The sequence below is a fragment of the Symphalangus syndactylus genome, chromosome 16, assembly GCF_028878055.3.
Source record: "Symphalangus syndactylus isolate Jambi chromosome 16, NHGRI_mSymSyn1-v2.1_pri, whole genome shotgun sequence".
Taxonomy (NCBI): domain Eukaryota; kingdom Metazoa; phylum Chordata; class Mammalia; order Primates; family Hylobatidae; genus Symphalangus; species Symphalangus syndactylus.
Genome location: NC_072438.2, coordinates 72,050,368 through 72,076,950, shown reverse-complemented (window position 1 = coordinate 72,076,950; position 26,583 = coordinate 72,050,368). Strand labels below are relative to the sequence as shown.

The window sequence follows — 26,583 nt, the reverse complement described above, 5'->3', positions numbered from 1 at the left end:
ATACTATCGCATGGGTGAAATAGCAGCTTATCAGGCATCCAGTGGGAGTTTAAGCCTAAGTCATAAAGATTCTTTTAGATAAAGAAAACAGGCAAGTGAGAGCAAAGAAACGTGATGAGCCAGCTAAGCTGACCAGACCTGTCTGGCAACCTGCATGGAGTAGAAAATGGGAGAGCATTTTCATATTTTCATATTTCCCTCCTTGGTCATTCTCTCTGTGGCCAGAGCAGAGTATTATATTTGGGGGTGCACCGTGAAAGTGTTGTGAGGCTGGGCGCAGTAGCTCATGCCTGTAATCCTAGCACTTTGGGAGACCGAGGCGGGCAGATCACCTGAGGCCAGGAGTTCAAGACCAACCTCAACCTGGCCAAAATGGCAAAACCCCATCTCTACCCAAAATACAAAAAATTAGCAGGGTGTGGTGATGGGCACCTGAGGCTGAGGGAGGAGAATTGCTTGAACCCAGGAGGCAGAGGCTGCAGTGAGCCGAGATCACGCCATTGCACTCCAGCCTGGGCAATGACAGCGAAACTCCGGCTCACACACACACACACACACAAAAAAAAAAAAAAAAAAAAGGGTTGTAAAAGATGGATGTGGTCAGAAGGTCATGAGGGTTCCCCAGTGCCCAAAGCAGAAGTAAAAACATGTGGGGAAAAGCTGTTTGTCCAGCTCTTTTGCTACTGTTCATTTGAAGTAAGAAGAGATAACAACTTAATTTTCAGGCTCACTCTAAAACTCTCTAACATATTTCCATCAGTGGTTCTTCCTTGTAAAAAGATATTCTTTATTGTAAAGAAAATTATTTCCTTATTATGAAATACGGAATAACAATAAAAATATTAAAAAGAAAGCAAAACCATCCACAAGACCACAACTCGGAGGTGACCAGGATTTGACTTTCCGTCCAGGGTCAGGAAAGATGAAGGCCAGGATTCAGTGGCCTCTCTTTTTCTCCGTCGTGAAGATGTGCCAGGCAGGGCAGGGGCTACACTGAACCACCACCCAGTGCTTCCTGCCTGCTCGGTTCTGTGCTCAGTACTCACATTCACTGAGCACCTCATTCTCAAAGTCGCTATTATTGCCCCACTTTACAAGCAAGGAAACTAAGGCACAGAAGTAAGCAATCTGCCAAAGGCACTCCTGCTCAGTGCCAAAGGTGGTTCAAATAGTCTGGCTCCAGAGCCTGGGCTCTCTACTGAGCTCTCCTTGGTCCTGGAAGCCCCCTTCTATCTCCTAAGCGAAGGGAGCACTCAAGACCAGCTGACATGCCAGCAGCTCTGCAGGCCAAAGCCTAGCCCAAGCCTGCGGCTGACACCGAGGCTGAACACTGGAATGGGTCCCCCCGCCCCCGTGTGGCATTCGCACGGCAGCACCACATGCTGCTCAGCCCCTGCTTCCTCAGAGTCTCTGCAGAACTTCCCCCAGGCCACCAAGGCCGCTCAACACGTTGCCCCACCTGATATCTGGTCTTCTTACCCAAAGGCTTCAAGGTTTCTTGTCGCCCCTGTCCTAACTGTGATTTAGCTAGTGCAACCTGAAATTCTCCACCCCTTCAGCTCAGTCCTTTCCCACCTGCCAACTCCTGGAGCTTAGGCTGTCTGTCCCTGTCTCCCAAGGAAAAGAGATGATTAGAAAAGCTAGGTCTGAGGAGAGAAATGAAATCCATTATTGGAAGGGGGAGCCTCAGGTTCCCCCCTGTAAAACAAGGAACGTTGTCCTCGCTGTCTCTGAGGTCCCCTGCCACTCCGGCACAGGGCAGTTTCTGTGGTGCCAATCCAGCGCTCATGAGAATGTGCATGCAGCCACCAGGGGGCGCAACACACTGAAGAAAAACCAATTTCTGGCCAAGCTGTTCTGGGGCTCAGGGCAATTCTGGTCAAACTGGCAGGAGAGGCTCAGCCAGAAAGGGGAAACTCCACCCTGGGCCTGCGGCCCCTAAAAGGGCAGAGTGGCTGTTCTGAGTCGTTCAGCAGCCAACATCGTCTCTGCTGGCCGTGGCTCACCCAGGTCCCCAGTCCTCTTTAGAATAGAACCAACTCTAACACCAGAAAGGGCCAGGCTTTCTGAAGCCCTCCAGATCAGGCAGGATAAGGATGGCATGAAGAAGGCAGTGACACGCATCGACTTAGACTTACCATCACTGCTCTCTCCTTTGTGGACTCTGTGGGGGAGAAATTCTGGGCCTGGAGACAGAGCTAGGAAATGTCAGTTAAATAATTCATCAGTTAGGGAACTTAGGGATTGTCAACTAAAATGAGTTTCTGACATTTGTGGTTCACAGCATAGGTCAGCAAACTGGCCACCCCTCAGGCCAAATCTGGCCTGCTGCCTGTTCTCATCAACACTGGAACACAGCTATGCCTACTTGTTCACCTACTAAGGCTCCTTTTTTTTTTTTTTTAAGTAAAGGAATAAAGAATGGCTGCTCCATGGGCAGAGCAGACTAAGGCTTCTTTTGTACTACAATGGTAGAGGTGTAGTTGTGACAGAGACTTTGCAGCCCTTGACAGTTCTGCAACCTGTGGTTTACAGGCACATTAAGCTCATTAAGAAAAGTCTTACTATTTATTATAATAAATGAACTGGTATCGGCCAAGTAAAACCCACACAATCAATGTTCCTTTTACTCCACTAACACACACACACAGGCAGGACAAGACACGATTCCATGGAGTATGACCAGGGCGGCAGCATCCACAGTGACATTTGGCAAATGGGCCTGTTGCACCAGGGCAAAGGTGATTTGCTGAAAGCAAAGGATTCTAATGGCCCTTGACAATTTGACCATCACAAGTCTCAACTCTGCAGACTGCTTCGAGGGGTAGAAAATGCTGGCAGACAGAATCCATAAGTACCTTTTATCATTACATGCACGGGGTCTGGGCAGCTGAAGGGGGTTTAGACATGTGGACATCTTACTTTGAAGCGCATTCCTTTCCGTTGGCCTTTGTCCAGTTTTGGCTTTTCCACATAAAGAGGGTTTTTGAGCAACATCTGGGCTTTGGGTTCAAACTGCACCGACCAATCCCACACGGTGAGCAGATTCAGAGGCTTGCTTTGTGTATCCTGGCCTTCTCTACCCTGCCAAAACAAGCACAGGTCATGCTGTCTTCCAGGGAGGGCTGAGGAAGGCAAACACATACTTCTGGACACAGGCACCAGGAAGCATGGTCCTGCCGTGCCCTAAGAATGAATAATCATGGGCACTTAAGGCTGAGGCTACCTGTGGTTATTCACTACAAGCTTTTGGTGGGGGAGGAGGGCAAGAACAAGGACACCTCCTTTCCAGCAGTCTATACGCCAGCCGCTGTGCTGGGTGCTTCCACAGCCTCGCGAGGTAACTGTTGTTTTTCCAATTTTACATTTGAGGAAACCAAGGCTCAGAAAACTGAACTGCCCAAGGTCACGAAGCTGGTGAGTCACAAGGCTGAGCTCTGAAAGCAGGGCTGTTGCTCCTACTTCACTGGGGGATTTGGTAATCCTCCCAGCTCAAGCAAAGCCTGCAGCCCTCAGGAGGCTGCTCAGAAGCACTGAGATTATCTAATTGAGGGCACAGTCCAGGAAGGGCCAAAAGGGTTAAGATGGAAGGAGAAGGCTAGCTTCCCTGCTCTGCTGGTTCCCATTCTCTTCACAGAGGAGTTCCAGGCATCAGGCAAAATGGGAGGACATCTGGTCTGACTATCTTTCAAACGGACAGCTTTAAATTTTGCTTAATTCCTCAGCTTCAACACTTGCTTCCAGTTCCAATATTTACCATGTGACCATGGGTGAGTTACTTATCCTTTTTTTGCCTCGGCTTCCTCCAGGATAATAAAAATGCATACGCCATAGGGTGCTGTAAGGAGTAAATATTAATACCTAAGAAGCTCTTAGACCAATGCTTGGTATATAGTTAGTGTTCAATATCTTTTTTAAAATACGGAACGTCTCATGAGTTTGCATGTCATCCTCTTGCAGGGGCCATGCTAATCTTCTCTGTATCATTCCAACTTTAGTTTAGTGTATGTGCTGCCAAGTGAGCACCATTTTTAGCAACAGTATTACTGCATCCTACTTGTGAGAAGAAGCCTCTTTAATACACAGGTTCCTAAGAGGGACTCTTACCATGTTAGTAGCTTTTTGATGAGGTGAATTGAAGAAGAAGGTGCTAAAAATAGGTATGTACAGGCTATCTGACAAAACAGTCAGGTAAGTCTCTGTGAATTCAAATGCTGGGGGATGCTGGTGCACCAGCTGCCAGACACAATCTAGGAAAAGCAGGAACACAGGAACCTGCATGAAAACAAGATACGTTACTTGGTGGGCAGAGCCCAGAGCAAGCCATCCTGAGTTCAGGGGGCAGCCACCTCAACAGCTGTGGAACAAGCACTTCTGAGGACTTCATTCTCTGGGAAACACAGAATACTCCATTCCATCCCAAGTGAGAAATACGCTCAACTGAAATCACATGCTTGCGATTTACATGCCTATCTGTGTCAAAGACATTTCAAAGATGAAATATGTAAAAACCTCATTATGGATCAGTATTACAGATGAGCATCTGCAATTGATTCTGATAATAGAAAACACTAACTTAGAACCCCAATTAAGCAAAACATTATCTCCTCCAAAAAAATTCCATTCTTCCATTAGTAGTACTGTATTACCAAAAAATGTTACTTAATTGTGAGTGCTACTTTGAATTTTGTCAATAAAAAATTATGGGGGGTGGGAGGGAACTTCCATTCCTCATCTGCCCACACACTAACTGACAGAGTTTGATCTTGGAGATCAACTTGGAAGGAGAAGCCTCACTGTCCACCCCGCAGTGAGGGCCCAGAAGACAACGGGGATGGGAGACAAGGGAGAAGCAGTGAAAGTGAGTTTCAAAATGTTTTCAAAATGTATCTTTACAAATCCACAAGCCTCATTTATTAGCTCCCAGGGGCGAGCCCTTGATGAGCAGGGAGAGTAGTTTCTAGTGTGCTTTATCATTTAGAAAGCGCTTTTCCTCCCTGATTCACCAGTGATCCTGCCAGGGGGCTAAGAGAAGCTATGTTAGTCTCTCCCTTAGAGGAGGAAAGGGAAGATTGGAGATGCCTGGAGGCCGGTTCCCAGGGTCTCACACAGGGCTCACGTTTCTTTTCAATTTTCCTTCAAAACTCCAATATATCCATGTTGAGATGCTAAGAAACATTTGTACAGCAACTTTATTTCACACTTCATTTTATGCATAATATCATTAAATAGAGTGGAAAATATTTGAACTGCAATGTATAGGCAGGGCAATAGGCTCAGAAAATACGAGTGACTTCTCCAAGGGCTGGGTGAACAGCAGCAGATCAGGTTTCTTCTTAGACCTTAGACTCTTTCCCCATTAGACATGGTGCCTGCCAGTCCTCCTTTTCTCAAGATATACAAAAACATATGGGTAGGCGCGGTGGCTCATGTGTGTATTTCCAGCACTTTGAGAGGCTGAGGCAGATGGATCACTTGAGCCTGGGAGTCTGAGAACAACCTGGGCAACATGGCAAAACCCATCTCTGCAAAAAATACAAAAATTAGCTAGGCATGGTAGTGTACGCCTACAGTCCCAGCTACTCAGGAGGCTGAGGCAGGAGGATTGCTTGAGCCCAGGGGGTTGAAACTGCAGTAAGCCATGACTGTGCAACTGTATTCCAGCCTGGGCAACAGAGAGAGACCATGTCTCAAAAACAAAACAAGGCCGGGCGCTGTGGCTCACGCCTGTAATCCCAGCACTTTGGGAGGCTGACGTGGGTGAATCACCTGAGGTGAAGAGTTTGATACCAGCCTGACCAACATGGTGAAACCCCGTCTCTACTAAAAATACAAAATTAGCCAGGAATGGAGGGGCATGCCTGTAATCTCAGCTACTTAAGAGGCTGAGGCAGGAGAATCACTTGAACCTGGGAAGAGGAGGTTGCAGTGAGCCAAGATCATGCCATTGCACTCCAGCCTGGGCAACAAGAGCGAAACTCCTTCTCCAAAAAAAAAAAAAAAAGAAAAAAAAAGAAAAAAACAACCATACTCGTCTCCACAAAGTATCAGTTCTCTCTGCCTCCCATGTTATGTAAATGCCGTCAATCTTTCAAATTAGTTCCTTAAAGTGCCTTCCAGGACTGAAAGATGTGATTTCTATTCATCTCAATGGGACACAGATGAGTACAGGCCAGGCCTGAAAGAAACCATCTTGCTCAGTGAGAGAGACCTGGATCACCCAAGGAATCTGCCAAGCCCTTACGATCAGGAGCCATGGCTCTGTGTGCCCACAGCATTCTGTGTTAAGCTGTTCTGCACCACAGACAGACATGCTGACTACCTGGAGTATGAAAAACCACAAGTCACACTGCTAGCATACGTCAGTGCTGCAAGTGAGTTGATTAAAGGAAGTTTGTGTGTTTTCATTTTTCCTTCCACCAATCATCAATAAGGCAGCCAAAGGAGTGTGTACAGCTATCATCTAGACATGTACACCACAATTTGGGGGACTCATTTTCACCAAGTGACCTAAAATGCTAACTCTCCTGTGCCTGAACTTGGAGGTCCAGGTCTGGGGCAATTAATCCAGACAGAAGCAGAAGAGGCTGTGGGGACAGTCCTACCCACGCTACCACTAAGGCCCTGCTAACAGATGGCATTAACATAACCCTGTGCTTTCTTTCTTTTTTTTTTTTTTTTTGAGACGGAGTCTCATTCTGTCACCCAGGCTGGAATGCAGTGGCACAATCTCGGCTCACTGCAACCTCTGCCTCCCGAGTTTAAGTGATTCTCCTGCCTCAGCCTCCCGAGTAGCTGGGACTACAGGTATGTGCCACCATGCCCGGCTAATTTTTTGTATTTTTAGTAGAGACGGGGTTTCACCGTGTTAGCCAGGATGGTCTCGATCTCCTGACCTTGTGATCCACCTGCCTTGGCCTCCCAAAGTCCTGGGATTACAGGTGTGAGCCACCGTGCCTGGCCCCTGTGCTTTATTTCAAAAAGGTTTATGTGCAAGGAAAATTGACTCTGAATGGCCAGGTGCAGTGGCTCATGCCTGTAATCCCAGCACTTTGGGAGGCTGAGGCAGGTGGGTCACTTGAGGTCAGGAGTTCAAGACCAGCCTGGCCAACATGGCGAAACCCCATCTCTGCTAAAAATACAAAAAATTAGCCGGGCATGGTGGCACACCTGTAATGCCAATTACTAGGGAGGCCGAGGCAGGAGATAAGCTTAAACCCAGAAGGCAGAGGCTGCAGTGAGCTGAGACTGCACCACTGCACTCTAGCCTGTGCAACAGAGCAGCAAGACTCCGTCTCAAAAGAAAAAAAAAAAAAATTGACTCTGAAAATCTGAAATCATTCAGTTCCAAAATCTAAAACTTTATTTTGAGATGGGGTCTCACTGTCACTCAGGCTGGAGTGCAGTGGCACAATCATGGCTCACTGCAGCTTTGACCTCGCGGGCTCAAGCAATCCTCTCACCTCACCTTCCCTAGTAGCTGGGACTGTAGTCAGGCATCACCATGCCCAGTTTAGTTTATTTTATTTTTATTTTTGGTAGAGACGAGGTCTGTCTATGTTGCCCAGGCTGGTTTCAAACTCCTGTTCTCCCAAAGTGCTGGGATTACAGGTGCAAACCACCATGCCAGGCCTCCAATTTTTGGATTAAGGATGCTCAACCAGTAATGGAGTGCAAATATTCCAAAATCCAAAACAATTTGAAATCTGAAACACTTCTGGTCCCATGACTTTCAGATAAGGGATGTTCAACCTATATTTTCTGTAGAAAACCTGCACCCTGCATATCTATTTATTGCAAAGACTAATTTTGTAGAAAAGGTAGGAGTCTCCCTGAGTTACTTTATATTTAAGTCTTATTAATAAATATTATTCCCACTATGAAATATGTATACACCCTTGGTGTACACAATTTAGAAAACTCTGAACATACTTGTTAATATCTCTTTCCTCTGGGAAAGGTTTCACTATTATTTAAAGTATCCAAAGTCATCACACAATGAAATGATCCTAGTTTTCTTAACAAACCTGTTCGGCTTACACTTTGCAAGCAGCAATCCTACATCTGATGACAGGTATTAAATAAGAGATTCAGTAGTTCTCCCCATGACAGAAACTGTCTGCAGTGAGAGAACTCACCTCCTCTTTGTCGTTCTGGCGGAGATGGTTGCAGCGATCCAAGAAACAGTGGCCACCCATGACCCACTCCTTTTGGATGAGGCTCTGGAAACCAGTTCTGGTTCTGCAGTGGGGGTCCATCATCAGTTGCACCAGAGAGGAAATGAGACAGCAGAGGTCGGATGCATTCTCCTCTAGGAGAGGCCCAGCAGCAGTGCAAAGAGGAAGGAGGGCATAAAATGTTAAAAAGTTTCAGAATGCTCTCACTTGCACAGTTAAAAGTAGGATTCCCAACACCAAGGTTTACTATTAGTGGTCATGTTCTTATTCCCTAAAGGCAAGAGCCAATAACAACGGGTTATGTTTTCAGACTGAGAGATGAAATGCTCTAGCATGTCTAGTACAGGTTCTGGCATACACTGGTACTAAATATGGATTTGCATACTGAATAAATAAATGCAGCATTACAAAGCTACTTTCAGCATGTGGGGGTCTAGGTGTGCCACACAGAGACAGCAGAATCACCCACATAATGATGACCTGCCAGGCTCCGCAGGCCAAGACTAAAGCTCTTCCCTCCTAGGGTGTGGAAGCCTCCGTCACTGAACTCCTGGGGTGTGGAAGCCTCCGTCACTGAACTCCTCCTGGGGGTATGGAAGCCTCCGTCACTGAACTCACTATTTCACGGCTCAGCTGCTTCTCAAACTCACCTCAGACATCCCTTCCTCTACTCCTAAGTCCTCCACTAACTCTACTTTGGAGAAAGTTTAATATTTCTTGACTGTAGCAAAATTATTTCTATTTTCAGCTCTAAGGCTCTGTCCTTTTCTGTTTGAGGGGCACAGAGGTGCCTGCTTCTCCTGCCTAGCCTAGGAGACAAACTCTCCTTGGTCTACTTCCACATGCCCACCTGCCATGCACTTTCCAAAACTCATCTGATGAAAAGTCCACTCACATACATGTTTAACATTCAAGACTTAGAGCAAAAGAACCACACATCTTTATCCGTGCATTTGTCTTAGAATTTTAAGATCCTAAAAGTCAGGGTCTACATCCCCATAAGTTTCTTTTTCACAAAAATAGGTGCAATTTGAGTCATTTTTTAAAAATGTCCATGAGGAGGATGGTGCTAGTATCATTGGCGTTAGAGAAACTTAAGAATGAATTGTAGGCCAGGCGTGGTGGCTCATGCCTGTAATCCCAGCACTTTGGGAGGCCGAGGCGGGTGGATCACGATGTCAGGAGTTCGAGACCAGTCTGACCAACATGGTGAAACCCCATCTCTACTAAAAATACAAAAATTAGCCGGGTGTGGTGGTGCATGCCTGTAATCCCAGCTACTCAGGAGGCTGAGGCAGAAGAATCACTTGAACCAGGAAGGCAGAGGTTGCAGTGAGCTGAGATCGCGCCACTGCACTCCAGCCTGAACGACAAAGGGAGACTCCGTCTCAAAAAAAAAAAAAAAAAAAAAAAAGAATGAATTGTAACTAGGGAGGTGCTCATATTGTGATAACTCTTTCATCTTGACCCCTATAATCACAGAGCACTATGGGTCCAAGCTTACACTTCTCCCTCCAGGAAACAAGCCTCAACTATGGGATGACATGGGTTACAGAGACACAGATTTTTATTTTTGTCTTCTAGTGCTATCAGTTTTCAAAACAAGTTTTTTTTTGGAGACAGAGTCTCACTCTGTCACTCAGGCTGGAGTGCAGTGGCACAATCTCGGCTCACTGCAACCTCTGACCCCCAGATTAAAGCAATTCTTGTGCCTCAGCCTCCCGAGTAGCCAGGACTACAGGCACACAGCACCACGCCCGACTAATTTTTGTATTATTAGTAGAGACAGGGTTTCGTCATGTTGGCCAGGCTGGTCTCCAACTCCTGGCCCCAAGTGATCTGCCTGCCTTGGCCTTCCAAAATTCTGGGATTACAGGCGTGAGCCACCGTGTCCAGCCACAAGTTTCATTTTTAAGGAACTCTTTCTTCTTGGATCTGAAGGGTGTTAATGATACTCCTGTGGGTAATGGAATGAGGGACTAAAAGAGATTTCAGAGGTGAGACAATTCAGCAGTCCATCCAGGAGTGAAGGATGTCTCAGTTCCATCAGTCAAAGATTCAAATTTCACTTTATGCAACTCTGTGATTAATGTGTTCTGGCCCTGAGTCCTTCCGTTTCTTAGACCTGCAATCTTTATCCCTCCTCCTTTTCATTAGTTGCTCAGTACTCAAATAATGCTCTGTTCTGTCACGGCTGGTTAGGTCTTTTTCAATAGCACACTTAAGGCAACTCTCTCATTAGGTTGCAAACTTCTAGAAGGCGGAACAGAGCCCTGCACATGGCAGGGGCTCAATAAATGTATTCAAATCTAAGTCGGTCAGCCAATATCATGATGGACAGAAGCCACAGAAAGATACATTTTCCCGGCTGCCCTTAGAACCTAGGGCCAACAGTTACAGAGAGTTTCAGAGAATGATAAAAGCTTAGGGGTATAAAGCATGAGACAATCTACTTAATTTATAGTGTGGGGCTATACAAAACATAATATTTCTAAACAGCAGGTAATGTTTTAGCTCATATGTAACTAGTTACAGCACCAATCTTCCTTGCATGGTGGTTCACACTTGCTTTCGCACATTCTGAATGTTTGCATCATGTACAGCAAGTTAAGCCCACTGAGGAAAAGGAACTCACAGGCCACCAAGTTTCTATGGTAACTGAATAAAGTTGTCAACCACAAAGATATAAAAATAACAACCAAGTCATCCATGGATCTCTTTATATAAGAAGGATTCTAAAAAGATTTTAACTTTAACCAAGCTCAGTTAATATAAAACAAAATCCAAAACATTAAGAAATGTGAGCTTTGGTAAAGATACCAACAATTCCTTCATGGATTGTGAATAGGTCTGCCAAGTGCAAAGTGAAAGAATTTTGTTTTAAACTCTAACACTGAAATCCAAGGCAAAGGATTCCAAGGTTAGGGAGAAAGGAATAGGAAGGATTTCTACACTAACTCACTCCTTTTGTTTCCAAATACATAAAGCTACATATACAAAAATTGAATCTCAAGTGAAGGAAAATGGAAATCATCCTTTGTGCTTCCTATATATTACCTAAAAGAAGAACATTCATGTTTTGTGCTTCCATACATTCTGTAATCTCTATTGCTTTTTTCAGGCAACGTCTAAACAGGAAAGAGACAAGAAAAAGGGGCATTAGTTCATGAGCTTGGTAATATAAACATTACGTAGTTTAGAGATAGTCCGACTTGGTCTTCAGTCTTTTTCTCTTATTGTTTTTTTCCATGCTAAAATCCTCTAGAAAAGAAACTAACTTCCATTTACATTATTTAGATATCGGGATCTATTCCTGCCCATTAGAAACTGAAAAACTTCAGAAGGGAATCCTCAAATTCACGTGAAAATGCTCCTAGGTAATTTCTAAACTAGGCATTCTCATTAAAAACTCATGCCTGGGTCTGCTGGTGAGCAAGATTCACAAAAATGCACACCTGGGGAATGCGAGACATGTCCAGATTGCTTTACTTAAGGTGACCTGCTGAATGTATCAGAATGGCTAAAAAACTCCAATATGCTCAGAAATCTTTTTTGTCTCTCTCTACATGTTATTCCCTTTGCGACTATTGCCGCTATCCCCAGCTTTGACTTGTATAACTGGGGGCCTTCACATATGTTGTCTTCTGCTTGCAGAGGTGTCCTCTCCTACCCCCCAGCCACCTTCCCTTCCCACACCCCGACTCTTCATCTGGCCAGAGATGCTCACCCTTCTCTGCCCACCCCACACAAAGAAGGGTTCTTTGCTTCCATAACATTTATCCCTGTCTGCCATTATATATTCAAATTATGAGACGTGTAGCAGGATGTCTGAAGCACAGTTCAGTGTCTAGAGGGCCAAGGCTCCTTTCCACAGTACTCACTTCAGAATGGAGGGAGAATGTGTGTGAGGTAGTAGGAAGCATTGCTCTCCCTCCTGAAATGTGGCCTAGCATTAGAGCTACTCTCTTATGCTGATCATCATTTCTGTTTTGCACCTTTCTCTGCCATATCCTCTATTTAATGGCAACAGAGAAGAGCTATTCAACATAGAAAGTAGGAAAGGCAATGTAACTGTTTTCTGGAACTCTCAACCTAACTCCCAAACCAAAAATAACTGACATTAATCATGGTTTTTAAAAACACAGATAATATATGCATAAGACACAAGATTTAAAAAGGTATTCAGTGAAAAGTCAATATCACTCCTGTTCTCACCCTCAATTTCCTCCCTGGAGGCCAGCACTGCTGCCTCAATAATAATTCTGGGTTGTCACACCCTTTCTGTGTTTTTTCAATGCCTTTTCTGTAGAGTACATCTCCTTGTAAGCAGGTGGCATGTTCATAAATTCCTATCAAATGTGCACAGAAATAAGTAGCAAATATAAAACCTAGCCGTAGAACATGTGATCTAAGAATATTTAACTGTCAAATATCAAACAGTTAAATTATTTGTCAGTTTGATCTACTACCCTGAGTTAGACAATTATAAAATTCATGAGTAAAACAATGGTTTGAAATACCTGATTATGTCAAGCCAGCTGCTACTTTCCAACAGAGAAAACCATTTTATATCTGTGTCCCAAAATTCAGTACTGTTATCTGAAAAAAGAAAAAGGAGTAAAGACGTCAGGTCATTGTTCACTGACATACTTGCCGCAAAAATCCTGTGCTCCTCAACTGTGTCATTCAGATTAACAGTCCTGACTCAAACTGCAGAATCCAGGCACAGGACTCTATTTTGAGTAAGGGTCATTTCAAAACTTCAGCTGAAATGGTTTCTGAGCTGTAGGCCCCTAGAAAATTGTGGTGGCCAAAAAGAGATCTTTATTGCTGAAATAAGAAATTCCTACAATACATACACAAAGCCATGGTTCATCCTGTAAATCGACAGAGAGTAACATGCTTTAGGCAGAAATAGTTGACATCCAGGCTGCTAATTCTAGAAGTGGAAAATGCAACTGGATCCATCCTGATGCCATGGAAGCCTAAGGGTCAGGCTTAACTTTCATTAGAATCTCCATGCACAAGTTCGTCCACCCAGCATACCATGACACGACTCCTCCTATATGCCTTATAAAACAGAGAACCTTAAATCTTACAGAAATCCAATACATTTAAAAGTTGCAAACTCAGGCTGGGTGCTGTGGCTCATGCCTGTAATCCCAGCACTATAATCCCAGAAGCAGGAAGATCACTTGAGGCCAGGAGTTTGAGGCTGCAGTGAGCTATGGTGGCGCCACTGCACTCTAGCCTTGGCAACAGAGTGAGACCCTGTTTCTAAAAAATGAAAAAAAAGGCCAGACGTGGTGGCTCACACCTGTAATCCCTGCACTTTGGAAGGCTGAGGTGGGCGGATCACCTGAGGTCAGAAGTTCGAGACCAGCCTGACCAACACAGAGAAACCCCATCTCTACTAAAATACAAAAAAATTAGCCGGGGGTGGTGGCCCATGCCTGTAATCCCAGCTACTTGGGAGGCTGAGGCAGGAGAATTGCTTGAACCAGGGTGACGGAGGTTACGGTGAGCTGAGATTGCACCACTGCACTCCAGTCTGGGCAACAAGAGCAAAACTCCATCTCAAGAAAAAAAGAAAAAAAAAGTTGCAAACTCAAATCAATAAAAGACAGATATCCCTGAAAGTCCTGAGTGACTGAAATAAAACTAGAATGAGTGTCCTTGATTAAATAGTAAACATGTATTGTAATGTTTTAGTTTGAGTTAGAGTCATACATTGCTGTTTCCCCTGCAAGAATATAAGCTCTTGGTGTTATATTTCTCTTTATCACCAACGCCTAGCATAGTTAGTATATACAACGGGACTTCAAAAAGTATGTGAAAACATGGAATTAAAAGATGAAAATAAAAAATATAAACTATTTCTCAACATAAGCTCCATCAAGTTTAAGACACTCTCATCCCCCCCTAAAGAACTGAGGGTCCTGGGAATTTAACCATGTCATTGCAGTCTATTTTACATTATTAACTGGAAAAAAAATGGGTTCTCTTCAAGGATTTTTGTGTTTTTTTTTTTGAGATGGAGTTTTGCTCTTGTCACCCAGGCTGGAGTGCAATGGCACAATCTCAGCTCACTGCAACCTCTGCCTCCCAGTTTCAAGCGATTCTTCTGTCTCAGCCTCTGGAGTAGCTGGGATTACAGGTGCCCGCCACCATGCCTGGCTAATTTTTGTATTTTTAGTAGAGATGGGGTTTCACCATGTTGGCTAGGCTGGCCTTGAACTCCTGACCTCTGGTGATCCGCCCACCTCAGCCTCCCAAAGTGCTGCAATTATACACGTGAGCTACTACGCCCAGCCCCCTTTAAGGATTTTTTAAGATTAGAAAATGAAGTCAGAAGGAGCCAAATCAGACTTTTAAGGTAGATGCCTAATGAGTTCCCATCAAAACTCTTGCAAAATTGCCCTTGTTTGACAGGAGGAATGAGCAGTAGAGAAGGACCCTCTGATGAAGTTTTCCCAGGCATTTTTCTACGAAAGCGTTGGCCAACTTTCTTAAAACACTCTTATGGCTGGGCATGGTGGCTCATGCCTATAATCCCAGCACATTGGGAGGCTGAGGAGAGTAGATCACTTGAGGTAAGGAGTTCAAGACCAGTCTGGCCAACATGGTGAAACCTTGCCTTTACTAAAAATACAAATATTAGCTAGGTGTGGTGGTGCACACCTATAATTCCAGCTACTCAGGAGGCTGAGGCACAAGAATCACTTGAACCCAGGAGGTGGAGGTCGCAGTGAGCCAAGATCACACCATTGCACTCCAGCCTGGGCAACAGAGTGAGAATTTGTCTCAGAAAAAACAAAACCTCTCATAATAAGCACATGTTTTTGCGCTTTGGTCAGAAAGTCAACAAGCAAAATGGCTGGAGCATCACAAAAAACTGTTGCCATGACCTTTGCTCTTGACCTATCTGCTTTTGCCCTGGCTGGACCACTTCCACCTCTCGGTAGCCATTGCTTTGATTGTATTTTGTCTTCAGGATCATACTGGTAAAGCCATGTTTCTTCTCCTGTTACAATTCTTCAAAGAAATGCTTCAGGATTTTGATCCCACTTGTTTAAAATTTCTGTTGAAAGCTCTGCTCTCATCTGAAGCTGATCTGGGCACAATAGTTTTGGTGCCTATTGAGTAGAAGGTTTTTTTTTTTTTTTTGAGATGGAGTCTTGCTCTGTCACCCAAGCTGGAGGGCAGTAGCATGATCTTGGCTCACTGCAACCTCTGCCTCCCAGGTTCATTTTCCTGCCTCAGCCCCTCCAAGTAGCTGGGATTACAGGCACCCACCACTATGCCCGGCTAACTTTTGTATTTTTAGCAGAGATGGGTTTCGCCATGTTGGCCGGGCTGGTCTCAAATTCCTGAACTCAAGTGATCCGCCCGTCTCAGCCTCCCAAAGTGCTGGATTACAGGCGTGAGCCACCGCGCCGAGAGTAGTTTTGCTCAACTTTATCCTTTCAGTCAAAATTGTGTAGGCTGAACCAACTGAGATGTCTATGGAGTTGACTATTGTTTCTTCTGCTTTTGGTCCTCCTCAATTAGGGCAGAAACAAGATTAATTTTTTCCTCGCAAATTGATGTGGACAGTTTGCCACCGCAGGCTTTATCTTCAACATCATCTGCTCATTCTTAAAAATGAGTTGTCCATTTGTAAACTGCTGATTTCTTTGGGGCATTGTCCCTGTAAACTTTTTGTAAAGCATCAATAATTTCACCATTCTTCCACCCAAGCTTCACCATAAATTCAATATTTGTTTTTGCTTCAATTTCAGCAGAATTCATGTTGCTCTAATAGGGGCTGTTTTCAAACTAATTTCTTACCCTTCTTAGCTCCTCAAACCAGATCCTGCTCAGGCATGTTATAATAAGTCAGTATGAGTTATTTTGGGGTAAAAAAACTTCTGGAATTCATACATAGTTTTTTCATAATATACATTTTCCATGAACTTTTTGAAAACCCCTTGTTCAATGGAAACTCAATAAATGTCACTGAATGAATCCCAAAACAGTTAAGAACTTGCTAGGCTAAAAAGTCCAAGTTAGTCCAGGCAGTGGCTCATGCCTATAATCCCAGCACTTTGCAATGCCAAAGTGGGAGGATCGCTTGAGCCCTGGAGTTCAAGATCAGTCTGGGCAACATTATGGGACTCTGTCTCTACAAAAAATACAAAAATTAGCCAGGTGAGCAGGCGTGTGCCTGTAATCCCAGCTACGTGGGAGGCAGAGGTGGGAGGATCACTTGAGCTTGGGAGTTTTAAGGTTGCAGTGAGCTGTGATCATATCACTGCACTCCAGCCTGGATGACAGAGGTGACACCCTGTCTCAAAAAACAAGGAAAAGTTACTTATAGGCATGACAAATCTCAGAGCGTAAAGACTCATTCCGGAATGAAGAGAATCAATGAGTGACTGAGCAGTGTTAAATATGAGGCACCAGTAGGCAGCCTGGGCAGGAAAATTGGGGGTAGATGGGACAGGCATATTTCATTTTCTACTTTGTACATTTCTGGCAGAACTTTTAATATGGTTAGAAACTGTATATTCCCAATCAGGGGAAAAAATTAAAGTATTTCCACTTTGGGAAAAAGTCTACAGAGGAAAACGAACATTACTCACTTTATAAATTACTGCAAGTCAACAAATATAAATACTACATAGTTCAAAAACTTTTAAAGGAAGAAACCAAAATGCTCACCACTGGGCAACTGGTATGATGAGGAAGGGGAGAAGAGGAGGGTGGCTGTGTGATCACTGCCACAATAAGGAGGCATGGGGGGAAGCCTGGAGAGAGATGGAGAGGGAACTGTGGTAATGGCAGCCAGACCCCTGGCTCCATGACATCACAGTCCTGGGCTTTGCGTACTAACATAAGGAACCCAGGGAAAAGGCACCAACTTTCACCTGATCTGCATGGCATGTCTTTCCCCATATGACACAAAAGTTTTTGCTCAGTATTCTTCTCACCTATCAGAAATAGCTGTTTAAATTTAGAGTATGCAGTCTGGATTTCCTGTAGGGATAGGAAGTTGCTTGACAGGTCTTCTGTTTTAACAATTTCATAGGGTGGCCTGTGGATGGTCTTGTAAATTCTAGGTATCAAAAAGGAATATGAGATTAGAAGAGCAAACACAAATTTTGCTTAAGGATTTGCTACGTGCCACAATCTGTGTTAAGGGCTCAGTAGGCATTCTCCCATTTAATATTCACCTACCAGGCAATTGCTGCAGGACTCCTGTTCTCAGTCAATGGGTGTGGAAATGGAGGTGCATAGAGTAAAGCTGCCTTGCCCAAGATTATCCAATTTATAAACTGATAGAGCCATGATTTGGACCAAGGCAATGTAACTGAGTCTATTCCTTCTTTTTTGTTTTAAATTCATCTACTTTGGGTTTTTTTTGCTTTGTTTTGTTTTTTTAATTTGAAACATGTAGAAAGTAGAATAGTATCGTGACATGTACCATGACCTAAATTTGACAACTGTTAACATTACAGACATCATGTCACCTCCCCGCTGAAGACTTTAGCACGCACCTCTAAAAACAATGCAGGTGACATTCTTAATTATTATGTTATACTGTCTCCTTTCAAATTAACTCAAAACAATCACCGTAAGTTGTATTCCCCTAGCACTAAGCTACCAGTAGGTAAACAGAAATGGACATACTACTAAGAGCTGTTCCCTGCTTCTTGGAAAACAAGAACTGAACAAGAACAAAATGTAGAACTAGTACTGACCCATCTAAGAAGCTCTTTTGGATTTGTAAAATGCCATCATCCTGTTCTTTGGGCAGTGCTGACATTTTCAAAAGGGCACTTCCATTGTGGCAGGACCAACACCATATCTGTAGAAACAAATAAAGCTTTACCAGATATAATAAACACAACCCAACAGGGGACACATAAGCTTAGCATTTAAATGCATACATGGAAATCTGTAACTTCAGTATGAAACGGCTGGACATACCTAACTTTATTAAGCCTGGGAGAATTTAGTCACAATGAAAAAGAATGATTTAGTTTTTAAAAATAAACAGGTCTAGGTAGTCAGACACAGACTTATGGTATAACATATACCTTTTGACTTATCATCAGCTGGTAACCCAGATGATGACAACAACAACATTATTATTATTAGGATAGTAGCTATCATTCAAATGCAGCTTATTACATGTCAGGTATTTTACATGAATTAACTCATTTAATTGTTATGGTAACTCTCTGTGATGGGTATGATTATTTATCCCCCTTAATAGCAAGAAACTGAGGCTTGGAGAGATGGAAGGACTTTCCCAAGTTGTACAAAAGTAGCTGCAGTGTGACTCTAAAGGCTGTGTTGTATATGGATGGCAAAAAAGGGGCAACTCTCATTAGAGAAAATCCACACTAGGAAGAATGGAATGTTGGCTATTTGACATAACTGAATTCAAGACTTGTGAAATGCAAGGCACCACATTAGGTTGTGAGAGGGCACAAAGATAGTAAGACACTGTGTCTACCTTCAGAACTTAGTTTTAAAAGGGAAATAAGCGTAGGAATATAAAACAAGGTAGAATGTGTTATATAACTGAACAAAGAAATTTCAAGGAACAATAAAAACAAGGCAAGGAGAAAGAAGTCACACGAGTGACCAAGAGTGGCAGGCGAGGCTGTTTAGGCTTTCTTCTACTTTGGCAACAGGTTAAGGTGTTCAGGCTTTTTCAGGTTACAGTGGGGGGTTTTGTTTGTTTTTCAGGAACAAAAGGAGATTAGAACTGATCTTGGGGCAAAGTAATCTCCCAGTGGAACCTAGAATGGAGAAGAAAGACAGACTGGTTGGACAGGTGAGTACAGTTGTGGACTTTAAGTCCTGCATAAAGGCCTGGCTAAGTGCTTGAGATGGCCAAGGTCCAGCCCTTGCTTTGCTGACCAAGCCATTGGCCTGGGCTCAAAGATAAACCTGGAGGAAAGACCTTTTATAATTCGGCTGCCCAGAGGGAGCACCTTTTTGCCATTCATCTGCCAGGTATAAACCATGCGTTGGATATGCTAGCAGTGGCGTAGACCGAGAGTTAGAGATCGGCATGACAATCCAGGTGATATTGTGCACTACACTTTGAAAATCACAAAGGGGAACTGGTTCGGGATTTCTGGGGAAGGTGATGGAATCAGCACATACTGGGTGTCTAGTATCAACAGGACCTCCATGTGGAGATATTCAGGAGGCCCCTAAAATGAGAGGAAAACAGGCCTGACTCTAGAAATGGAAGCTGATGGCCTGTTGCAGTGGGGGAGATGATGAGCCCAGCCAGAGAGCAAGGACAGAGAGACACAGAACTGCTTTAGGAACTGCTGAGAACAGCAACAACTCCTCTCTTGGGGCCAAGCCACACTTTAAGATTCATGATGAGGCGGAAGTGTTAGAACATAAGATAATCAAAGGGCCCTTTGCTGTTCTTGCATTCCCTTTCTCAATGCCATGCTAAGCGATGTGCAGAAACCACCATACAGTGTTCAGCTCTCTGCCTATGGTGATGAAATTTTGGTGCCCAGGCAATTGTGCCCCCCTTAGTTGGCACAGCTCACTTGGATAAAGGGGGAGATACTCTTAGCCATGACTGGATGGTGAGTTCTAATAAACTAAGTGTTCTTAACCCTTTTTATCTCCTCTTCTGGAGCAGAAGGGGCAGAAAGCATAGTCCCTTGGTGTATCCAACTACAACTCATTTTCCATCTGGGGCACATGTAAAAACTTCTAATCATAACCGTCTCATCTCATCTGAGGCGTGAAGGGCCAACTCTCTTACTATTCTCTGTGCGAAACAGTAAATAGAAAAAAGCAAAGTTCCTGGTGAAAGAGGCTTCTCACAGAAATTTAGCAAAAAGTCTTCTATTGCTGCAATTCTCTCTGGGAACTGTGAGGGCCAGAATTCTTATTATGAGTGACCTCATAGGCAAGAATCACAGTCTGTTAATCTTATTTGTTTTTTTAAAAAAAGGATTACTCATTATTCGGTACATTTTAAGGTCCCTCTCTTAATAGAGTCAAAAACACAGCTTTAATAGAACATCTACAATCTGAGGCAGAAGGCAGCGTAAGCAGGAAAGGACCATGAAGGAGGTCAGCAGGCCAAGGGAGTACAGCGTTTCCAAGGCCAGGACAGGAACTTAAAAGACAATGTCATCAGAGTCAAACACTGCAGTCATGTAGGGAACTGGGGCTGCACATGACATAAGGACTTCTGGGAGGGAAATGTCCACAGTGTGTGGGGAGTAGAAGTCACGTTGCAATAAGAAATGGTAGAGAAAACAAGTACAGACTCTTTAAATATGATTGGCAGTACAGGCAGAACAAGACAGCTGCTTGACTACTAAGGAAGTGCCTCAGGTTAAGGGAGACAGAAGGATGTCTTCAAGAACAGACATAGCAGAACAGACTTGGGAAAGGCAACCACGGAAGAGGGAAGGCCCATGGAACTGGGCTCCAGACAAGGCAATCAAGAGCCCAGAGATCAAGATTCTGTACGCAGGAAACAGGAGCCCAGAGAGAAACAACACGAGGCTGAGTAGAAGGAAGCTGAGGGAGTTCTTGTCGCTGTCCTGGATACCACTGGACTAGGAAAAGGTCGTCACTGGGAGTTAAGAATGATACAAAAAACTTAAAGGGATGAAAACCTGTTCACGCAGAGAACAATGATATAGGAACCAAAAGGAGTTAAATAGCATACTGCTGGGCGGGACAAAGCATCACCAGTGGTTTTCACGGTCCGTTAAGCACAGTTTGCTGTTTGGTTTGAATAATCTATAACAATGTTCATTTGCCCCAGAGGAAAAAGAAGATACTCAGGGTTGAAGAACAGCGGCCAAAGCCTTTAGAATAGCGGCAAGGACATGAATAAACTGACCAATTATACAGGTCTTCCTTGAAAAGAAGTGAAGGCAGGGAAGAACAGACTGGGTGAAAAGCCAGGGTAGACAGCATGGAGACGTGGAAATGTTCTGGAACAGACTGTGGTAATGGTTGCACAACACTGAGAATAAACTAAACGTCACTATGGGAAGTTTTATGTTACGTGTATTTTACCACAATTTTTAAAGATTCTGTGAATGAAATGAAAGAATGATTGCTCATAATCGAGCCCCAAACTATCTCTTCAATCTCAGCTTCCTATGCACCTACTGCAAATTACCTGTTACTATTGATTTGAGTGCTTATATGCCAGGTCCTAGAGAAAATGTATGTACATGCAATCTTGCAGATCAGTGGTTCCCATAAGCTATAGCTATTGATATTTACCACATTAGAAATTAAAACTGAGAAACTTTTAAATACTAATTCATTTTAAAACAGTAATTACCAATTACCTGTTACTGTAAATAACATTTTCCACCCAAAAACATATAGGAAGATAAACGGCTTTATGTTTTTGCAAATCTGTTAAATATCTGGTTTAAGAGAAAATAGTTTGATGTTCTTATCTCTTAACAACAAAAATAAGCACGGAGAATAAGTGTAAATATAAGTAGGTTCAATAGGAATGAGAGAAAAGAAGAACAAGGTAAAGACGAAGCCAGAGAGGGGCTTACGGACACTCACATCACCTAGTTGTCACATTTTCTGTAAGTCTCTTAAGAGTCAGAGAAGACATATGCTAAACAGAAAACAGTCCAGATCACCCAAAGCAGGAGTTTTCAACCTGCATTTTGTGCCCCCCACCCCACCCACAAGGGGACATTTGGCAATGTCTGGACATATTTGTTGGCTGTCACAACTCACGGGATGGGGTGCTACTGGCACCTCAGAAAATGCTACTGGCAGTGCTGATGCTATATATTCTACAATAGCGGCCCCTACAACAAAGAATTATCTGGTCTAAAACGTCAATAGTGCCTACGTTGAGAAAGCCTGTCTTAAAGAAAACTAAAAACAAGAGGCTATAGTGGTACTGTGTACACTTAAAAGGATTGGGTACTCTAGGTTAAGGTACATAATTTCACCAATTTCAAATATAAAATAAATTACCTTTTAATTTGCTTAAGACCATTTCTGGTGATCTTAATGTTCCAGTCAAATGAAAATTTTATGTTAAAAGAAAAGAGAGGGAGAAAGAGAGAGAGAGATTGAGGGCTCTATGTTTCCCGGGTAGATGTATAAATTCTATCTTGTGTAATACTTTTTTGCTGTCCACTCACACAAACTCCACTGTAACTTTTAGGACGTATAAATATAGGAAGAACTAATGAAGTGAGAACACCTTCTCACAGTTTTCTTTTCTTTCTGAGACAGAGTCTGCCAGTAGCATTTTCTGAGGTGCCAGTAGCAGTGCAGTGGCACGATCACAGTTCACTGCAGCTTCGAACTCCTGGCTCAAGGGATCCTCCCACCTCAGACTCCAGAGTATCTGGGACTATGGGCATGTGCCACCTTACCAGGCTAATTTTAAAAAATTTTTTTGTAGAGATGGAGTCTCGCTTTGTCGCCCAGGCTGGTCTCAAACTCCCGGGTTCAAGCGATCTGCCTGCCTCAGCCTCCCAACGTGCTGGGATTATAGGCATGAGCCACTGCGCCCTGCACTTCCCACAGTTTCTATCAAAGTAATGCCTCAGGCTCCTCACTCAAATCTCATCAGAACATTTGCTACTTCTCAGGCCCAAGGCCTGGCTAGAATGCAGAGTATCTACATTTCATATACTGCAGGGATGGAGAAGCAGCCTATTCCTACATATGTGAACAGTTCATCTCTGTTTCTTCCCACAGAGCATATCCTCTTTTCTAGATCCCTCTATGAAAGACTGAAAGATAGACTCTCTCATTTTCATTACTCTAAAGCATCCATTTTCGAAGTCTCGTATACACTACCCTGGGAGGTCTCAAGATCCTTCCAGGTGGTCTGAGAGGCCACAGCTATTTTCATAATAATACTAAGATATAATTTGTAATATGTACCGTGGTGACTTTTGGTACAAAAGCAGTGGTGGTAAAATTGCTGGTGACAGTACCAATCAAGGCAGGGCCACCCAACTGTACTGATGCTCACTGTATTCTTCACTGCCACACCAGCAGAAAATAAAAAGTTTCCCTTCAGAATGTCCTTAATAAAGAACTAAAAATTATGAATTTTATTCATTGTGACCAATTCTGTCCCCAAAACATGCTTTTAAACATCTGAATCAGTGGCATATATTTAGAAATCAGGAAAACTCACATAAAAATCTGTATCTAGGCCAGGCGTGGTGGCTCATGCCTGTAATCTCAGCACTTTGGGAGGCCGAGGCGGGCAGATCACCTGAGGCCTGGAGTTTGAGACCAGCCTGGTCAACACGGCGAAACCCCGTCTCTACTAAAAACACAAAAAATTAGCTGGGCCTGGTCGTGGGTGCCTGTAATCCCAGTTACTCGGGAGGCTGAGGCAGGAGAATTGCTTGAACTTGGGAGGCAGAGGCTGCAGTGAGCAGAGATTGGGCCATTGCACTCCAGCCTGGGCAACAAGAGCGAAACTCCATCTAAAAAAAACAAAAATAAAAACAAAACAAAAATCTGTATCTATGGCTTCTCCTGAAAAATCAGGACATCTGGCAACACTTGGCTCATATTCCCATGTGGCATATACTGCCTAGCACTGAAGAGATGTCCCCCTAGACCAGGCGGAGGGCCTCTGGTTCACTGCAAGGTCATACTCATTACCTGCTTGGCCTCCATGGGCTTCTGGGCATGTGACCCTGCTTAACCATACTTCCACCCATATGGGAGTAACCCTTTTGGTGAACCAGCTGTGTACACAGCACAGCACTTATTTATAATTCTCATTCCTTACTAAATACCCTGCAGGCCTGGCAATTCCCAACCACCAATTAGAAACTGGAGTAACTGCCAGAGTCTTGCTTTCTTTGATCAGTGACACATTAAATATGGCTCCAATCCCATTCTATTCTGTGAAAACTAAGAAGCACTCCATGTTGTCTCTGGGAGAAAACAGCACCATCCCCATACGAAGATTAACAGTGTGGGCCAAAAAAGAAGCTTAAATCCTACTACCCTTGGTGTGCTTTGGCTCAGGTTCAAAATGACTTAGGTGTTAAACCGGGCTTGCTTTCAACACCAGACAGACCTATGATCCTCTTAAAGCTCTGTTAATGTCTCTTCTAAAAACTCAAGTGCATTTGTGAAAACTTCAGAACTCTGTCCCAATCACGTTTCAGAGACTCCTCTAGGGAGTCCCTAAGATATTTTTGGATTGTTCTTGGACTGAAAACAAACTCTAGAACAAAAGCCAAGGCTTTCAGTAGGATCATTTTGCCAGGATAGACCAATGCACGACCCACGCCTCTTAGGGTTCCCAGAGGCACTTACTGGTATGCCGTGACCCTGAAAGCGCTGCACATTCTCTTCAGGAAGAGCGGTGGGGACAACAAAGTATGCTGGCAATCTAGAAGAAAGAAATGTCATCAAGTTTTAGTACAACACTGAATTCACAAAATATGAAAGCTCAACTTCAATGGATACGATGAATACAAGCAAAGTGTTAAGCAGACAGGACCATATTTCCCTGTTCAGAACTAGCTCAGAGGAACTACTGCTCTCGGTGTGGCATGAAGTACTCTGGACCAATCAGTGGGGAATCTAAGTTCAGATGGTGGCTCTGCCCATGATTCTGTACAACCCCAGGTAAGTTATTCTACTTCTCTGGGTCTGTTTCCTCTTTCAAAACGAGGGGATAGGAAAATATGATACCTAAAAGCATCGAATTCTGAAATTGGGAGTATTGTTCTCATATAGTAGCCATATAAGCATCTGTGTTATTTTCAGTTAAACTAATAGGAAAAACAGTAATTATGAGGTTTGCTGCCCAGACATTTCATCAAGTGCTCTGACAAGAACATTTAAGTGCTACTGTGTACCAACCACTATTCTAATTACTTAACACCTCTTATTTAATATACTTACCAGTAAGTACTGAACATTGCTTATCCATTTAATCCTCCCAACAATTCTACGAGATATGTTAATATTATTTCCATCTTACAGATAAAGAAACTGAGACACAGTTCTGCTAAGACTCTTCCCTGGTTACCCAACTAGTTAGTACACAGTGCGGCTGGGACCTGAACCCAAGCAGTGGGACTTCAACTTCTACAGGAGAAAATTCAGTCTCTAAAAAGAACAAACTTGTTAAGTAGTAGGACATGGTAGAAAGATCAAAATTACATGGAGACATCATCTCTCAGGCAGCAGATGTAGGTTTCTGTTAATAAGAAAACTGCCTAAGTTTCTTTCTTTTTTTTTTTTGAGACGGAGTCTCGCTCTGTCCCCCAGGCTGGAGTGCAGTGGCGCGATCTCGGCTCACTGCAAGCTCTGCCTCCTGGGTTCACGTCATTCTCCTGCCTCAGCCTCTCCGAGTAGCTGGGACTACAGGCACCCGCCACCACGCCCGGCTAAATTTTTGTATTTTTAGTAGAGACGGGGTTTCACCGTGGTCTCGATCTCCCGACCTCGTGATCCGCCTGCCTTGGCCTCCCAAAGTGCTGGGATTACAAGTGTGAGCCACCATGCCCGGCCAAAACTGCCTAAGTTTCTATCACTGTGAATCTATAAAAATCTGTAAGCATCTTTCCATCAAAGAGCTTGAAATAAAGCCTCACAAGAAATAAGGTGCTTATGGTGTTAAGTTACGATGGAAAATAATCGATGGAGTTTGTATGCATGCTGCATGTGTGATGTAGATCAGTTCATAGGAGATGGAGGAACAAATAAATATCACCATGGGGATGTGATCATCAAAACCCAGGCTGTGGAAAACTATCAGTCAAGTTTCTTCAACATATTGCAAGAAAAATATGGTGGCTTGAAAATCTATAGAGGAAGCAATTTAACAAACCTACCAATCTCATTTAATCTTGATTAATTTTTAAAAAAGATTAAAAAGATGACAGAGAAAGGGTTTAAAAATTTGTAAGACACGGCTGGACGTGGTGGCTCACACCTGTAATCCAGCACTTTGGGAGGCCGAGGCATGGTGGCTCACACCTATAATCCCAACAATTTGGGGGGCCAAGGTGGGAGGGCTGCTTGAGGCCAGGAGCTTGGACTAGCCTTGGCAACATAGTGAGACCCCATCTCCACAAAAAAATAAAAACAAATTAGCTGGACAAGGTGGCACACACCTGTAGTCCCAGCTACTTGGGAGGATCACTTGAGCCTCCAGGAATTCAAGGCTGCAATGAGCCATCACTGTGCTACTGCACTTAAGCCTGGGTGACTGTCTTTAAAAAATTAAAATTAACACAAGATAATCCAAGAGAGGGTGAAGCAGGTGGGGGTACAGATAAAACAAAATTGGCCATCAGTTGATAACTGTTGAGTCTGGGTACTTTAGGGTAAATGGGAATTCATCATATCTTCTTTCCTTTTATACTGCTTGAAA

The 26,583-nt window shown here is 43.6% G+C and overlaps 1 protein-coding gene and 1 non-coding gene across 7 annotated transcripts in view; both read right to left on the bottom strand.

Moving 5' to 3' along the window:
• Positions 1-26,583, bottom strand: part of MTMR12 (myotubularin related protein 12) — an 87,827-nt gene that overhangs the window by 3,735 nt on the left and 57,509 nt on the right. The window contains exons 8-16 of one of the 6 annotated variants that reach the window (XM_055245686.2): positions 24,513-24,588; positions 17,921-18,027; positions 17,150-17,274; positions 12,698-12,776; positions 11,235-11,305; positions 8,139-8,311; positions 4,108-4,275; positions 2,923-3,084; positions 2,139-2,198 (exon numbers count right to left, since the gene is read on the bottom strand). In XM_055245686.2, coding sequence (XP_055101661.1) covers positions 2,139-2,198; positions 2,923-3,084; positions 4,108-4,275; positions 8,139-8,311; positions 11,235-11,305; positions 12,698-12,776; positions 17,150-17,274; positions 17,921-18,027; positions 24,513-24,588 — 1,021 coding nt within the window. The remainder of the gene's footprint in view (positions 1-2,138; positions 2,199-2,922; positions 3,085-4,107; positions 4,276-8,138; positions 8,312-11,234; positions 11,306-12,697; positions 12,777-17,149; positions 17,275-17,920; positions 18,028-24,512; positions 24,589-26,583) is intronic. The other 5 variants (XM_055245687.2, XM_055245688.1, XM_055245689.1 and 2 more) reach the window with 5 other exon arrangements.
• LOC129465118 (U6 spliceosomal RNA) lies at positions 3,916-4,026 on the bottom strand. Its single transcript, XR_008651889.1, has one exon. It is a non-coding gene; the product is annotated as a U6 spliceosomal RNA (small nuclear RNA).